The sequence below is a fragment of the Chrysochloris asiatica genome, unplaced genomic scaffold (assembly GCF_000296735.1).
Source record: "Chrysochloris asiatica unplaced genomic scaffold, ChrAsi1.0 scaffold00078, whole genome shotgun sequence".
Taxonomy (NCBI): domain Eukaryota; kingdom Metazoa; phylum Chordata; class Mammalia; order Afrosoricida; family Chrysochloridae; genus Chrysochloris; species Chrysochloris asiatica.
The window spans coordinates 5,854,346-5,872,653 of NW_006408596.1; the positions used below are offsets into that span (position 1 = coordinate 5,854,346).

General features: G+C 44.6%; 1 protein-coding gene across 1 annotated transcript in view; it reads left to right on the forward strand.

The window, feature by feature from the left end:
- The window catches only part of ACAD10 (acyl-CoA dehydrogenase family, member 10), a 59,167-nt gene that overhangs the window by 12,886 nt on the left and 27,973 nt on the right, over positions 1–18,308 (forward strand). The window contains exons 4-9 of the mRNA XM_006865497.1: positions 5,064–5,222; positions 5,884–6,040; positions 7,678–7,819; positions 11,404–11,472; positions 12,881–13,062; positions 16,400–16,550. Coding sequence (XP_006865559.1) covers positions 5,064–5,222; positions 5,884–6,040; positions 7,678–7,819; positions 11,404–11,472; positions 12,881–13,062; positions 16,400–16,550 — 860 coding nt within the window. The remainder of the gene's footprint in view (positions 1–5,063; positions 5,223–5,883; positions 6,041–7,677; positions 7,820–11,403; positions 11,473–12,880; positions 13,063–16,399; positions 16,551–18,308) is intronic.

The following is an 18,308-nucleotide window of genomic DNA, read 5'->3' on the forward strand; positions in this document are numbered from 1 at the left end:
CCCTTGGAGGAACTTGCCCAGCTCCATGCCTGATTTGGTGTTTGGTTCCCCCACTCATCCAGAACTCAACTCTCCTCCTAGGGCTGAGGGACCTCAGCAGATCCCAGGAAGAGTTCATGGAGTCCCCGTGTCCTCTCAGGGAAGTGTGAGAGCAGTGGATTTGTGGGTCACAGAAGCCTGGGTTTGAATCTTGCCTCCAACAGTTTACTTGCTTTGTTCCCTGGACCTCAGTCTCCTCATTGTAACTCAGGAATAGCACTAGTTCTTTGTCAGAGGGTGGCTGTGAAGCCACCATGAGGTGATGGCAGGCCAAGATGTGTGCACAGTGCCTGGGACACAGTGATGTGTTCTACACAACGCCATCATCACAATGATCGTGAGATTGGTGCAGGACCGGGCAGTGTTTCGTTCTGACGTGCATAAGGTCGCTCTGAGTCAGAAATGACTCGACGGTACCTAATAACAACAATAACCCATCGACTGTGCCAATAGGAATACTGTTGTCATCTGAACAGGCTCAGGTTGGCCTCTTCAACGGGCAGCTGAAATTGGAAAGATCACCAGGGTTCTTTGAAATGGAAAACACTATTTTCAGATTCACTGGGCTCGCTGAGCATGCACTTTTTAATGGGTATTCATATACGAGGGGGCTTCAAAAAGGTCATGGGAAAAAAACCTATTATCTTTCAGTTCTAGTTTTCCACCACCTTTTGAAGCCCTCCTATTAGGTCTGTAGATCTGGAGTTTGAAATCTCATATCCATAAGCTTACGGATACAGGTTTTGTCCTCTTCAGCTCTAAAGTAAACCACATTTTGGTAGAGGTAAAGGTAGAGCCTGGGTATGGCACTGTAGGATTAGCTAACCACGGAGTTGGCAGTTCAAATCCATCAGCTACTCTTGGAAATTCTATACTGGGTCGCTATAAGTTGAAACCAACTCAGTGGCACTTAATAACTAAAGATAGCGCAAACACTGTTGTTGAGCTCCTCAGTAGTATAATGTTGTTGTTGTTAAGTGCTGTTGAGTTGGTTCCGAATCATAGTGACCCTGTATATGGTTTCTGAGGTTATACATCTTTGCGGGAGCAGAAAGCCTCCTCTTTCTCCTGGGGAGTGACCACCGACCTTGTGGTTCGAAGTCCAGTACTTATCCTACAGAGTCACCATGTTCCCCCAACAGTGTGACAGAAATCTGTTTTTTTTCTGAGCTAATGTGACTTTTTAGAAAATTCACATATTATAAGAAGTCAGACCATGCTAAACACTTCACATTCTCTTATTAAATCCTCACAGCCCTGTGAAGGGAATACAAGCAGTACTCTGGTTTTACAAGTGAGAAGACTGAGTCTCGGGTTAGTGAGCCTGGTCAAGGTCCCTTCACTGGGAAGTGTCAGCACCACGCTCACTCATTTTGATTCCTCTCTGAGCTACAACACTGATTTACTTCCCCAGGAAACTCCACCTTTGCTTCAGATTTGCATCCCTCCCCTAAGAGACCCACAGCTCCTGAGCAGTATGGCTCTCAAGCCTTTCTCCGAGTCATACCAGGTCAGGAGGCCTCTTTCCTTCAGGGAGAGCTGACCTGGTATAACTGGGAAACCTCTCACCAGATATCCTGGGTGTTCTGGCAGCCTCTGGGATATATCCCAGGGGATGGATAACTTACAGGTTGTCTGAGCATTTCATCAACAGCCCTTTTCTGGATCCATCCATGCGTTGGCGAGGCACTTGGCTTTGACTCCAGGGAGCGGTGTGGTCTCTGCATCTGGGTACTAGATCTGACTGTTCCTGTCCACACACAACAGCAGGAACCGGGGAAGGTGCCAAAGCCACTTGCACGGAGGTTTTCACTGAGTGGGTTTGGGTGGGACCCGGCGTGTACGTTTCTGGAACGCTCTTCAGGGGTTCCTGATGTATTTTAGGGGTGAGTATGCTGAGATGCAGGAGTCCTGGCGTGGTGTTGTGGGCAAATGCGCTGGACTGAAAGTCAGTTTGAACCTCAAGGTTAGCTCCTCAGAAACCCTATACAAGGTCACTATGGGTCAGAAGCAACTCGACGGTACTTAGCAACAATAACAACAACAATGCTGACATGCAGTCAGAGACACGAGGCTCTGTCCACAGATGTTCGCTGTCACAAAGCATCCGTCATGCTGACCTTGAGAGGGAGGCACCACCCCCCCACCATCCTGGGGTACATACATCCTGGATGAACTGAAACCATTTTTTATATAACTTCTTTTTGTTGTTAGGTGCCATCGAGTCAGTACCCACTCATAGTGACCCTGTACACAACAGAAGAAAACACGGCCCGGGTCTGTGCCAACCTCACAGCCATTGCTACGTTTGAACCCATTGCTGCAGCCACTGGGCCAACCATCTCATTGGGGGTCTTCCTGCTTATCTCTTACCTTCTACGTTACCAGGCTTGATGTCCTTTTCTATGGACTGGTCCCTCCTGATAATATGTTATCTAACTTATATCCATTCAGACGCTGGCCTTGTTCCTATAGTTCCGGTTTGACAGGGTAATAGAAACCACCAGCAGGCTCCTGCTGTCATGAGCAAAACGGAGCCACAAGAGAAGCCCAGGACTCTTAGCAAAGTTCACTCCACCGACACATCAGTCTCATGGGGAAAGGCCCGAATCTGCTGGAACTTGGCCAGTGCCCATGTTCACCTCTCTCTCTCATCTGTCTCAGTCAGTACAGCTTGGTACACACACTGGGTCCTGAAATGGCCCCGCTACTCTGTAGCCTACTGTGGATGTTTTTACTAGGGGAATTCCTTCTCTTCATGTAGCTCATTCTGCCCCTAGCATACAACCAAGAATGAATACAGACGTGGACATCTGCTGACCTGAGAGGTCAGGTCTGCCCAGCCCACAATGTGCAGTAGACGGCCCTGGGGTTTGTCCTTGGTTGTGCAGATCTTGGATTGTTCCACATGTGAGTCAGAGATTTGGTTCTGTTCTCCAGGCAGACCAGAGATGTGGGGTCTAGGCCTGTATGACCATATTAGACCCACCCACCAGGAACTGGTGGAAGACGAGACTTCGAGGGGTCACAGATAACCTAACACCTCAGAGCTCTCCCAACCCCTCAGGAGATCACCCCAGTTTGGAATCAGATACAGGCTTGAAACAGGGCCATTCAGATGCAAGGAGCGATGTCTTTGCCGGTGACAGTCTACAGTGTCAGCCCTCCATGGGATTTGTCTGTCCAAATTGAGAATGTTGTTGTTGTTAGGTACTGTTGAGTCTGTTTCGACCTACAGTGACCCTGTGCACAACAGAATGCGGCACTGCTGCTCCTCCTGCCCCATCCTCACAATCGTTATGCTTGAACCTGTTTCTGCTGCCACTGTTCTATTCCATCCCCTTGGGGGTCTTCCTCTTTTTCACTGACCCTCTACTTTCTCAAGCATGATGTCCTTTTCAGGGACTGGTCTCTCCTGACTATATGCCCGAAGTATGAGAGATGAAGTCTGGCTATACTTGCTTCTAAGGAGCATTCTGGCTGTACTTTTTCCAACACAGATTTGTTTGGTCTCTGGCAGTCCATGGTACTTTTAGCATTATTCTTCAACACCATAGTTCAAATTGATATCAATTCTTCTATGGTATTCCTTATTTATTGTCCAACTTTTGCATGCATATAAGACTTTTAAAAATATCAAGGCTTGGTTTAGGTACACATTAGGCCGCAAATTGACATCTTTGCTCTTGAACATTTTAAAGAGGTCTTGTAGCAGATTGTAAAATGCAATCTATTTGATTTCTCAACTTCTGCTTCCATGAGTATTGATTGTGGATTCAAGCAAAATGAAGTCTTTGACAATTTCAATCTTTTCTCCATTTGTCTTGATGTTATTCATTGGTCCAGTGATTATGAGTTTTGTTTTCTTTATATTGAGTTGAGGTGCAACCCATACTGAAGGCTGTGATCTTTGATCTTCTTCATCAGTAAGACATTTTGTAATGTGCACAATTTAGTGTTCTGGAATACCCATTCATTGCAGTATTAGACATAACTTGTCATGATCCACACAGCCAAAAGCCTTTGCATAGTCAAAGCACAGTTAAACATCTACTTATAACCAAGATCCATCTGACATCAGCAATGGTATCCCACATTCCACATCTCCATCTGAATTCAGCTTGAACCCTGGCAGCTCCCTGTCAAAGTACTGCTGCAGATGTTTCTGAATTATCTTTAGCAAAATTCAGTTGCATGTGATATTAATGATGCAGTCCAATGATTTCTGCATTCAGTTGGATCACCTCTCTTTGAAATGGGCACAAATTTGGATCTCGTCCAATCAGTTGGCCAGGTAGCTGTCTTTCAAATTTCTTGGCATAGATGAGTAAGTGCCTCCAGTGTTCCATCACTTTGTTGAAAGATTTCAATTTGTATTCCATCAATTCCCAGAGCCTTGTTCTTTTCCAGTGCCTTCAATGCAGCTTGGACATCTTCCTTCTTGATCATATTCTACCTCTTGAAATGGTTGAATATTGACCATTTCTTTTTGGTACAGTGACTCTGTGTATACCTTGTATCTTCTTTTGATGTTTCCTGTATCGTTCAATATTTTCATTGTTTTTGGACCTCTGACATATACACATTGAGGTCATTTTTATTTGATAGTGATTCTAATGCATAGGACATGTGCCCATCAACCAGAAGTATTAGCTTCCCTTCTGGTCCTTGTAGCTACAACACCCAAAGTGGCAACATGATTGGTCATTCAAGAACTCATGGAAGCTTCACTTCAGCCTCACTGCAACTACTGAGCGAGTTAGGACAGCCATCATGTGTCCGTCTCACTGTCAGTGGTGAAACTGAGACGTGGAGTGGCTCCACTGCTTGCACAAGGCCACGGTGCCTGAGCCAGAACTTTGCTTTCCAGTGTGGCCCCCTAGGTTGGAACCCCATGTTCCAAAATCACACTCTGGAGTTTCTGTTGTAAAAAACCTTTCTGTGCTTTTCAAAAAGTGTCCCAAGTGCATGAGGGAGGGCTGCCTTTGAGGGACAGTCACCTCCCGTTCCTGTCACTCCCACAGGTTGTGGAATCCTGTTTGGAAGGCATCTGTAAGCCTGACCCCACGATCTATAAACTGTGCTTGGAGAGGCTTCACGTGCAGCCCTCCGAGTGCATCTTTCTTGACGACCTCGGACCAAATCTAAAAGCAGCGGCCAGCCTTGGTATTCATACTGTGAAGGTAAATCATTACGACGGTAGTCACCTGAGAATCACCTGAGAGCTAGCTAGCAGTAGAATTTCCACGAGTGCTTTTCCATGCATCGCTGTCACTTCCTTCATGGTACTCCTGAACGCTGCCTCAGCGGACTTGTATTTCAATAGTAGTATAGTCTGTGATTTCATGGGAGGCCAGACAGATGAAACATGTGGTTAAGGAGGCAGTTTGAGAAGCAAGAAGAAGCTAGGAGGTGGAGGGAAGCCTGTCCTGGTGATGTTAGCCATGTGATGGAGAGTCTGCAGCTCCCAGCCAGAGGGTTGCCTGAGTCATGGCTGAGAAGAGGAGGTCTTGGTCTAGCTTCTGCATTGAGCTTCTCATGATTAATCTGGGAAGACCGGAGGGACTGATTGGATAAGGCAACTCACTCTTCTGTCCTCCCAGTATGAGGGAGTATTACTATGGGCTTTTACCCAGCCTGCCCAACAGAGAAAACATTTGATGTGTTTAGGAATGAAATGGGAATGGGAAACTCGTTCTTCTGCTACCTTATTAGTAAAATAGTCTTGCTCGGAGAACTGACTTCTTGGAGTTTTCCCTCTAGAAACTAGCCTCGCAGAGAACAGACAGGGGGTGAAGTCAGGGCTGCTGGGTGGTTCATGTGCAATGATCTCTTTGAAACCAGGTTAATGACCCAGAAACTGCTGTCAAGGAATTAGAAACTCTTTTGGGTTTTATGCTGAGAATGGTTCCAAACACTTGCCCTGTGAGAAAGACAATGGAAATTCCAAAAGATTCCTTGGAGAAGTACCTCAAAGGCTTACTGGGGACCCAGACCACAGGTATTTAAGTTTTTGTATTTTGGTAACTCTTTCCAAGACTAGGCTTCCAGTCTGGTTCTCACTATCAAACCACAGTGGACTAGGCTGCAAATAAAAGACAATATGCTTTCAGTTTTACTTAGGAAGAAGTAGTAAGCTGCGTTTTTATGGGTCCTTGAAAGCACTCGCTCTCTTTCTTTTTCCAGAGAGTGTGCAGTGACTGCAATAGACTGTAAGGAGGGCAGGGACCTGGTGCCCACAGGACATGCTCGGGCCTTTGAGTGGGTCTGGTTTTTGAGATGATAGCCTGGCTTGTGAAGGTGACTTAAAAGTTGCTTAGTTTTAAAATGTGACAACCTTTTTCCATCCTTTCAAAGATTCTACTCTCATTCTTCACATTCCACCCTCAGAAAATCAGGTGCCTTGTGAGCTATTGAAATTCCTGCCTCTTGATAAAGTTTTAGGAGCTCTGGTGACACAGTGGTTAAAGCACATGGATGCAGAACCAAAGGTCGGTGATTCAAATCCACCAGCCACTCTACAGGAGAAAGACATGCAGTCTTCCGTAAAGGTTATAGCCTTGAAAATCCTGTGGGCAGTTGTACTCTGTCGAGAGTCCTGGTGTGGCTCTGTAGGATAAGCACTGGACTGCTAATCACAGAGTCAGTAGTTCAAACCCACCAGCCTAGGAAACCCCATATAGGGTTGCTATGAGTCAGAACTCACGCAACGGGACTTAACAACAACCCCATAGGGTTACTCACAGTGAGTCAGAATCAACTTGATGACAGTGAGTTTGTGTTTTCGGTTTGGCCTCACCCACTTGATTCATAAGGAGCTCTGGGAGCGTAGTGGTTATGAATCGGGCTGCAAGCCTCAAGGTCAGTAGTTCAAAACTATAGCTGTTCACAGGAGAAAGATGAGGCGTTCTGCTCCTTTAAAGATTTACAGCCTCGGAAACCCTATACAGGGTCACTATGAGTTGCAACCGACTCCACGGCACACAGCCGCCACCACCACCACTTGATTCTTGAAAAAGATTGTTAGTTCCAGAGCTTCACGTCCTGCTGTTTCAGGGACAGCCTCTACTAACTGGACGTGGCAACCCCCTGCCACTTTCCTGCTTTCCCAGGTACCTCAGTCCAGTCTTGTGAAGTGGAGGGTCCCATAGGTTCTTTAGGAAGCCAGCAAGTTTGGCCGAGCAGGGTAGGGAATCCCCTTTCAGGAGAGTAGTGCAGGCTCACACAGAGGCCCCTCCATAGTGACTTTCAACTGTTGCATTAGTGCTAGGCGCAGCTGGCTGCACGTGGGCTCAGGCATGGGTAAGAGCACTTTTCTCCTCCGCTGAAAGCCTCCCATTGTTGGCAGGATGGTCACCATGGCTGTGCTATTGGACAAGCTTTTTTTCACAGAGCAGGAGATGGCAAGGAGGAAAGTCAGACCCTGGAACAAAGTGAGACAACCACTATGGAGTCTCTGCCTATGGCTCGGCCCAAGCTAGCAGCCTGTGCCTCGGGCTTGGCCTCTGTGGTACCCAGGGAGGAGGAGCTTGTCTTCCAGCATGTCCCAAATCAGGGTAGTCCATCTCATTAGAAAGAAAGGTGCCTACCCAACTCTGTCTGTCAGCTCCTGCTTGAGTTTCATTCCCAAACCCGCAGGTCCGTTGGAACTCCTCCAGTTCGATCATGGGCAGTCAAACCCAACTTACTACGTCAGGCTGGCTGACCACAGACTGGTTCTGAGGAAGAAGCCCCCAGGGAAACTGCTTCCATCAGCCCATGCGGTAGAAAGGGAATTCAGGTAAGTTCTCAGAGCTGACCGTACACTCTCAGTGACACCCTCAGCAACTGGACAAAGTTAAACCAAAAAAAAGAAAAATCAAATCCATTGCCATCAAGTGGGTTCTGACTCAGCGGCCCACAGGCCAGAGTGGAGCTGGCACAGGGAGTTTCCAAGGTGTTATCTTTCTCCCGCATATCAGCTGGTGAGTTCAACAGCTGAGCGTTTAACCATTGTGCCACCAGGGATGAGTCACCACACTGTGACTCTCACAGTGATTTCACATAAGAACATGTAACCTGATTTTGTTCGGGAGTTTGTTTTCTCTCTTCCACAGACTGCACTAGACATTTTGGAACCTCTAGATTAAAAAGTCAATAATGAGATACACTTAAGTCCTAAATCAATATATTAGTGGGCCTAGGAATCCTGGTGTGGCACTGCAGGATAAAGCACTGGACCATAAGGTCGGTTTCACCACTAGGTCAGTGGTTAAAAATCACCAGCTGCTCCTCAGAAAACCTGTTCAGGGTCGCTATGAGTCAGAAATGACTTGATGGAACGTAACAACAAACAACAAAGATGAAAAGTGCTTGGCTGTTAACTGAAAGGTTCCAGTCTACCCAGAAGTACCTCAGAAGAAAGGCCTGGTGATCAACTTCTGAGAAATCAGTCACTGAAACACTGAATGGAGCACAGTTGTACTCTGACACACACGGGTTAGCCATGAGTCAGAATGACGTAACATGAAATATACGTGTCCACCAGTTGGTAATTGTTGAAGCTAGGTGATGGGGACATGGGGTTTCTTATACAACTTGCTCGCCCTACTTTTATATATACTAAATTTTCTAAAAAGCGAAAAAAATTTTTAATTTACTTAGTTTGTTTTGCCTTGGAAGAACTGCCTGGCTATCTACTTCCGACACACCAGCCTTTGAAACCTTATGGAGCAGTTATCCTCTGGCACACACGGGGCCACCAGGGGTCGCCGTCGACTCCACACCACTGGTTACAGAAAGGAAAGCTGGGGAGCAAGGAGGGAAGGTGACTTCCCACTTGGTTCTCATCACTCACCGTCTTTCCTTTGAACTTCTTAGTTACCAGAATTGGACTTCTCTGAGTGCTACATGATGGATGAGAATTAAACCTAAGGGGTTCTTCACAGGACATACTCTGTCGCTATTTCTGAGTATTTATATATGTGCATGGTAGGTTAATGCTCTGGACTGCAAAGTTGGTTTGAACTGCACATTTGGTGGTTCAAGCTCAACAGTTGCTCCCTGGAAACTCTATACAGGGTCGCTATGAGTTGGAACTGACTCACCAGTACTTAACAACAACATAGGTAATAGACCCTAAAATTTAAAGCTTCCAATGTATGCTTGTCAGTTTTAACTACCTCCAGACATACCAAGGAATGCTGGAGTACTAGAATGATATTCACAAAACCCAGAAATGCACAGAAATTCCATTTTAGCAGAGGAATTGAATGTGCACTTCAAGATGAAACATAGACCAGCTTATTAAAATGGCAGATGTAAATTTGAACATCTATTCTGGAAAATGATAAAACATCACTTACTAGAAGCCTCAGAGGATGCATGCCTTTGAGCCCTTGGCTGACGCTGTCACTAGACTGCTAACCTTAAGACTAATGGTTCAAACCTACCAGCTGCTCTTGGAAACCTGATACAGGGTCACTATTAGTCAGAACCAACTTAAAAGGACTTAACAAAAATATATATACATTTAGAATGAAAAATTCCAATTCTGAGTTTCTGTCGTAAATAAATCATTCTAAATAGGGGGGAAAAGCTTTGTGGGTTAATATACTCACCACAGCGTTGTTTCTAATACAGTAATGTCCCTAGGTTCCTTATTTACTGTGAACATTTAAAGCTATATAGTTCTCCCTTAGCATTGTTTTAGTTGCTACCTACACATGTTGACGTGTTATACTGTCACGGTTAATCAATCTGAAAACATGTCTAATTTCTCCTTTGACTCATGGGTTATAAATAGAAGTATATTTTCAAATACTGACATTTTCTAGCTATCATATATTAATTATTTCTTGTTTCATTACATTGCTATCTGAGACCAGAATCTGTATGATAATAGTGTTTGGGAATTGACAGTCAGTCGTGGGCCAGCATGACTTATCTTGGTAAAGGTACTGTGTGAACTTGAAAAGAATGCATATTCTGACGTTGCTGAGTGTTTTAGAAATGTTAATTAGGTCAAGTTAGTTGGTAGCATTGTTCAGATTTATGTTTTTACTGAGTTTTTGTTTTGTTCTACCAGTTAATGAGAGAAGGGTATTGAAATCTCAATTATGCTTGTGGATTTGTTCATTCTCTCTTTAATTCAGATGATTTTTATTTCATGTATTTTGAAGGCATGTTATCACTTTAGAAGGTCCTGAATAGAGTAGGAGAAAAATATCTGTCTGGGAAAAAAGGCTCAGACACATTTATGAGTATTAAGCCTCTTTGATGAATTAACTTACATCATTTGGAAGCATTCCTCTTTGCCTCTGATAATATTGTTTGTCATGACGTGTGCTTTACCTGACATACTGAAGTCATACCAGCAGTGTCGGGCTTACTGATGACATGGTATGTTCGATTCCAGCCTTTCATTTTTAGTCTCTTTGTGTTTCTATATTTAGCATATTTCTCTTGTAGGCAGCATACAGCTAGGTCTTGCTTTTCTATCCAGTTTTACAGTGTCTTTGATTTCTTTACTATAACTTAAAAAACATTGTATTGTGAATTGGGTGAAGGTTTACACAGCAAATGTGTTTTGTGTTCAACAAATCATACACATTTTGTTTCCTGGCAATGATTGCGGTCCCCACAGTGTAACATCGCTCATCCTGCTTCCTCCTTGTTTGCATTCTCCTTTCCTAACCCTTCTGAACTGTGTTCTTAGGTAAATGCTGCCTTTTTGAACTAAAATGGTTGATTGTTCTAAGGAGTGCTTACCTTCTTAGTATTATTGTTTATTGTTTGACTGAAAAGTGAGCAGAAGGTGAGTTCATTTCCAGACCTGAACGGTGACTAAAGGCTACAGTCTCAGAAGGTTCCATCAGTCTCTTATCTGACCAGTAAGCTGGGACTTTTTTTATGATTTGAGTTTGGTTTCACATTTTTTTCTTTCTCTATCCAGGACCTTCTTATGCGATCCCTTTTAGGGCACTTGGTAGTAGAAGGCAGGCACTATGTAGCTCTGGTCTTGGGGTCACGGAAGCTGAGGTTCGCCTGATCCTTTAGTTCACTGGACTAATTGCTTGCATGAATCTTCCGTTTTTCTCAATAGTTGCACCTTAACTAACAATGCCTTTTAATAAGAAACTTCAGTCTATGAAATGTAATTATTGACATGTTTGGGTATTGGTCTATAATTTTGCTATTTGTTTTTATTTGTCAATCTTGTTTGGTTGTTACTCCTTTCCTGCCTTCTGTTGGGTCAGCTGAATATTTTTTAGAATTCCATTTTGATTTCTTGATGTACTGTTAATTTCTAAATTAGAAAAATAATTTCAAGAAAATCTCATCAGTTCAGTCAGCAGTTACTATCGTTTTTATTTTTTCTGGAAGGATCCTGAAAGCCCTTTCCAATGTTGGAGTGCCTGTTCCCAAAGTCCTTGATCTTTGTGAAGATTCAAGGTAATGTTCACATTTATTTTTCCATTGTATATTCAAGGTACTAGAAGGAAAATTCCATGTACTCATTCATATTTCCCAGTTTGTTAAATACAAATGAAATTTGAGTAGGATAAAAAAGGCATGTAGGTGTAACCTCCCCCATAAGGGTAAAGATCTTAAATAGATCTTTAAGTTATACTGAAGAAATGTCTGCTTTGTGAAAAATAATCAGGGAAGTTCTTTTACATTCTAAAAATATACATTTATGTTATTTTGCTTGACTGGTTTTGGTAATTTTTTGTGTGGTCTCTCTAAACTTTAAAAGACCTGCTTTGTAACATGCTTTCTGAGGGTCTCTTTTTTGCCTCAACTTTTTAAGTATGAAAATTTTGAAATATATAGAAAAGATGAAAGGAGAAATAATAGTATGAAGAACACCTATTTACTCTCATCTAGGTTAAAACATTGGTAACTTTTTTCCACATTCACTTGCTATCTATCTATAAACAAACACACACATATCACACACAAGCATACATACATATACCCACAGATAATGTATGTGTATTAATATTTTTTTGACTGAACCATTTGTAAGTTGCAGACACTATGCATCTCCTGAGAATAAAGAATATTTCCTTGCATAATCACAGCATCATTATTATAATGAACGATAATTCTGTAATATATACTATCTAGCCCCATGTCTGATTTCCTTAAATTGTATCAATAACATCTTTTATAATAGATATTTCAAGTTATGATGAGCATCTAGAATGCTAGAATTTTGAAAATAATATTTTATAGCAGGAAGCTAATTTCTAGTAAAAACTGAAGGATGAACGACATTCCTGTGGGTCACCTTAACACTTTAGGATGATATATATGTCATTTATTAAAGACAGATAAAAATAATATTAATAACCAATGAACTCTTATTAAAACCAGACACTATGGCAGGCATTCTGCAGATACTCATTTAATTCTAACAAACACCCTTTGAAGTAGGTACATTAAATAAACAAAGCTCAGAGAGATTTACTAAGTTGCTCAAGATCACACAGCCAGGAAGGAGCAGAGATAGGATTTTAACCTGGTTCTATATGACTCCAAAGTCCCTGCTTCCACCATCCATGCTGCTTTCCTGTGTCACTGCACTTAAACCCATTCTGATGACGTCTATGAAAGGACCAAAGGGAAGAGAGAGGCAACGGAGTGTAGACAGGGGTATGTGTATGGCCTGACTGCAGGAGGGGTGGTGTGCACACCCTGTACTGATGTGCAGGGAAAATGACCAGCACTCTGGAGCTGAAGCCCTCCACCAGTGCGCAAGCATGCCGGAGCTGTTACACTGAGTCCTGCCGTCACGAGTAGCCCGCCATGTTACCAGTCACACTGTGACATGCCCTGTCTGTTTCCCTCCCCCCAGTGTCCTTGGCACCCCCTTCTATTTGATGGAGTACTGCCCTGGCCTTATCTACAAAGACCCCTCTCTGCCTGGCATGGAGCCCAGCAAGAGACGGGCCATCTACACTGCCATGAACAGAGTCTTGTGCCAGATTCACAGTGTGGACCTCACAGCTGCAGGCCTGGGAGACTATGGCAGACAAGGTGAGACGAAGGCTGCTTGTTTCCTATGCTGTTCATTTCTTCATCAGTGGCACTGCTTTGAGGGTCTGCATCCCTCCAACAAACAGTGGTTTCAGACACTTTGCTACAACCCAACAGGCTTGCTGATTTCCTACCCCTTCTTATTCCAAAGCACTCCATTCCTGGAACCAATTTTTGTATCAAGACTCTTAAAGTTATACATTTCAGAAACCCAGTCTAAACTGGCTGAACTTTAAAAAGAAATATATTGGCACCTGGAACTGGTAAGTCCAGTACTGGGCTGATGGTGGACACGGTATCCAGGGGCTCAGACAATGCCAGGAGTCCGTTTCTCTCTCTCTTAGCTCTGCGTCCTTCTGGTTTGTTTTCATTCTTCTCATTTGGTGACGTTACCACTACCAGATCCAGGCTTATATCCTACCAGATTATCATCCCCAAGCCAAAGAGACAGTCCCTGGCCCAGCTTGGGTCATGGACCTGGTTCCGAACCAACCACAGGCTAGTTACTAATTTTTGCCACAGTCACTTACCTGTCTGTCTATCCTGCCCTCCCTCCCTCCTTCTCTCTCTCTGTCTCTGTATATACTTCTTGTTACTATGCAGTGCCACTGAGTTGATTCCAACTCCTAGTGACCCTGTACAGGGTTTCTGAAGAGCGGCTAATGAGTTTGAACTGCTGACTATGAGGTTCAAACTGGCTTTACAATCCAGTGCTTATCCTACACCTGGTGCCACACCAGGACTCTATATATAGATGTTGTTAAGTGCCGACGACTCTTAGCGACCCTATATAGGGCTTCCAAGGAACAGCTGGTGGGTTTGAACCACTGATCTTGAGGTTAACAGTCCAATATGCATAGTTGGGGAGCACAGTGATTGTGTACAGTAAGCACTGGACTGTGAACCACAAAGCTGGTGGTTTGAGCCCACCAGCTGCTCTGCAGGAGTAAATGAGGCTTTCTGCTTCCACATAGATTTACAGCCTCGGAAACTTTACACAGGGTTGCTATGAGTCAAAACCGACTCCACAGCATTTGACAACAGCAACCATCTGAACCAATTTCACTGAGTCTCTGTATTGAGATTTCGCCAACATCTTTGATGTTGTTTTTTCCTCCCTGATAACCAGAATCCATCAAGGAATCTGGAGCATTCTCTCTGCCTTTTCTTTTAGGAAGGGTTTTAGGAGACTGAGCCATAGTCTTAGTTGTCACAGAGGCTCCATTCACTATCTCTTGCTTCCTGTAATACCTGGGGGCTGGAAGTGTGATCCCAGGCAGGTTAAAGCTCTGGATCTCCACCTGCACATCTTCTGGCCCAGCAGCAGGGTTTTCAGAAGGCTGGTCGACCCCACAGAGAAAACCTGCATTTTTCTCCCAGATGAGGAGTATGTATGGGTGTGCTTTGAGCCAGGGGCCTGGTACAGGGTTGTATGTTAATACATACAACAGCTTCTGGGCCTGCACCGTACTTGGCATGTTATAAGTGGACTTCATTTCATCTTTATACACCCTGCAAAATATAGGCATCACCATAGCACAGTGGTTACGAGTCAGGCTGCTTACCTTAAAGTCAGCAGCTCGAAGCTAGCAGCCATTCCTCAGGGGAAAGATGAGGATTTCTGCTCCCGTAGAGATTCACAGCCTCAGAAACCGTGCGCAGGGTCGCTAGGAGTTGGAGCAGACTCCACGGGACACCTCCACCACCCTCATCATATGGATGGAGCACTGGGGGCTCAGAGATGGTATATTACTGGCAGAGCTTCATCGAAAGCCAGGTGGACTTTCCCATTCACATCCGTAGATGTAACCTGTGAATCCCTCAGCTGCACTCTCTCTTGGATTTCTTAGTAAATGGTAGAATAATAATGTTGTTATGTGCCATGGAGTTGGTTCCGACTCATAGCAACCCTGTTCAGGGTTTCTGAGGCTGTAAATCTTTACCGGAGCAGAAAGCCTCATCTTTCTCCCGTGGAACAGCTGGTAGTTTTGAATTGCTGACCTTGAGCCTCGAAAGCTTTAACTACCCTTGAGCCTCGAAAGCTTTAACTATGCTACCAGAGCTTCTTAGAATAATAATAGCAGGCACTTAATGTAGAATTTGTTGTGGGCCAGGGAGAGTTCCAAGGGCTTTACATATTTAATCCTCACAACTACTCCCTGCAGCCTATTTCATAGGTGAGGCAGCTGAGGCACAGAGAGAGGTTAAGTAGCCTGTGTGACAATACACAGCGAGGGAAAGGCAGAGCTGGGCTTCAAACACAGTCAGTTCCAGCGTCCATGCTCTTAGCCAGCTGTTTAGGTGAAAAGGAATTATTAAAAGCAGCTGTAGTTAGGTGCTGTCGAGTTGGTTCTGAGTCATAGCGATCCCATGTACGACAGACTGAAACACTGGCCAGCCCTGTGCCATCCTTACACTCATCACACTCATCACGATGTTCGAAGCAACTGTTGTAGCCACTGTGTCATTCTAGCTCAGTAAGTCCTCTTCCTTGTCCCTGACCCTTTACTTTACCAAGTATGATGTCTTTGCTTCTAAGGATCATTCTGGCTGTACCTCTTCCTAGACAGATGGGTTCATTCTCTGGCAATCCATGTTTAGGTTATTTGGTTGGTACAGTCTTTGCCAGCACCATAATTCAAATAAATCAATTCTTTGTTCTTTCTTATTCATTGCCCAGCTTTTGCATGCATATGAGGCCATTGAAAATACCATGGCTTGGCTCAAGTGCATTTTAGTCCTCAAGGTGACATTCTTGCTTGTTAGCACTTTAAAGAAGTCTTTTAGGGCTGACATCCCAATGTGGTATGTTCTTGTTTGATTTCTTGATTGCTGCTTCCATGGGCATTGATTACAGATCCAAGTGAAATGAAATCCTTGACAATGTCGATCATTTTTCCATTTATTATGATGTTGCTTACTGGTTCTAAAGCTATTAGCAAGTTCAAAGGCTCTCTGGGCAGGCCACAGATCTGGCTTGCAGACTGTGCAGCTGAGAGCAATGTCAGGTCACACTATTCCAGCTAAGACAGCACAGCTGGTGGCTTCCACCTGGGGCCGGCAGGAGGCGGATATGGACACGTCTCCAGTCCCTCTTGTAGAAGACGTTGCATCACCACAGAGCATTACAAATGGTTTTTCTGCATGGATAAATTTTCAAACCCCCCAGATTTTCTCAAATAGCTTTTACAAGTTTTTGTTGTTGCTGTTCCCAATCCAGAATCCACTGAAGCAATCGGGGACATTCTCTGTACCTTTTCTTTTAATGAGGTTTTTAGAAGGACCAATTCAGTTGTGTCTCAGTGTTTTCCTGGCATTTCTGTCGTCTTGTTTACAGGGGACTACATTCAGCGCCAGGTGCAGACCTGGAGCAAGCAGTACCGTGCCTCAGAGACCAGCAGCATCCCAGCCATGGAGAGGCTCATTGAGTGGCTGCCATGCCATCTTCCCAAGCAGCAGAGGGCCACTGTGGTACACGGGGACTTCAGGTAGCCTGAGCGTTCACATGGGAAAAGGCTGCATTTCTCAACCGCAGATAGCTCTTTGCTGTGGGGGTCTGAAGTTTGAAGTTTGAGCAGCATCTGTGGTCTTCACCCACTAGATGCCAGTAGCAGTCCCTCTTGTCCCAAGTCCTCCACTGTGACAACCCAAAATGTCTCCAGGTGTTGTCAACTTTCCCCTGGGGGTAGAAGCACTGCAGTGGAGAGGGTTACAGTAAAGCAGGTATGGTGGGCAGCGGGCACTCTCATTTGGTGGGGAGTGAAGTGATGAAAGGAGTTGACGTGGTTTTCTCAGGGGCATGGTGCATGGCTCAGAATAGTGCCCGGGGGTGCCTGGCACCCACCTGGACGGGTCTGACTTCTTCGTCTCTGTCTGTGGAAAGTGCCCAGTAGGTTCTCAGGTACTTTTCACACTGTGTTCTGTTTCATTGCTGCACCTGGTTTTGATACAAGCACAGCTTCCTATTTGGGACTCCGACCCATTTTGTTTTCTTGCCTATCCTCGGGACTGATGCCTTTTATTCCACTAGCAGGACAGGGAAGCTACATTGAAAAGACACTCCCTTGCTTTCCAAGTTAGGTCACCTTTCTTCTGTGATTGCCCTCAGTCACTCACTGCCAGTTCCTTCCTTTAGCCTCTCTTGGTGACACCTCTGAATGACCAGTGGGACTTTATCCCAAAGCTGAGCTTGTCTGTTCCTATGCTGCAACCTGCCTTGAACCGAGCATGCAGACTGCGACAGTTGAGTCCCCTCCCCTCTTCTGTCTTGTCCAGCAGTGCTCTCTGCCAGTCATTCCAACCCATGTCATTCAGCAGGAAGCCTAGCAGGTGGCCTTTCTGTCACCAGTCCATAACAGCTCTTCTCTGGACCTTGTCCTTGCCTCTGCTCCTCATGCATCCATGACTCTCACTACACGCACAGCAGGCAGGAGAGCGCCCACTCCCCTGCACTGTAATGAAGCCACACTTACAATGATATTCTCTGGTCTTAGGAGCGCGGCCGCTTTTTTATTTACACTTACAGTCAAAAGACATTTCGAGCCGCAGATGGATGGGAAAACATGGCTTAGCCCATAGAGTGGTCAGTACAGGTAGAGTGTCGGGCTTTACTGTCTCTGGTTGTGGAAACTGCCCTGTAGGTACTCCATTCTCCAGAGGACTCTATTCCCCACCTGATCAGACCTGGATGAAGCAGTATCAAGCTACATGTACTTTGAAACACAGTCATCTCAAAAAGATAAGGCCAAATGAATTAAAGGCAAAAGGATACATACAGTTTAATACTGTTTATGGGACTCTTGGTGTGGTACTCTAGGCTAGGTTGCAAACCACAAAGTCAGTGGTTCAAATCTACCAGTTGCTTCTTGGAAACCCTGTACTGGGTCGCCATGATTTGGAATCAACTCAGTGCCACTTAACAACAACAATAAATACAGTTTATATAAACATTACAATAATCAAAAGAACACTCTAAGGGTTTATAGATGTGTGCATAGGCAGGAACATGGATTCAGATGTTTAGGAATGATGCATTCCAACTTCAGGATAGCAGTTACGTGGGGGGATAAAGGGAGAGGAAAGGATTGGAGGCCACTAGCTAAAGCTGTCTCACTTAAAAATTGGAAGCAAATTTGACCTCTGGTAAATCTGGAAGATGGGTCTTCTCTCTGAAATCTTTTGCATGCTAAAAATAATTTTTTTGAGAACAAACAACATGGCGGATCGGGTGGAAGTGCAGTAAAGGA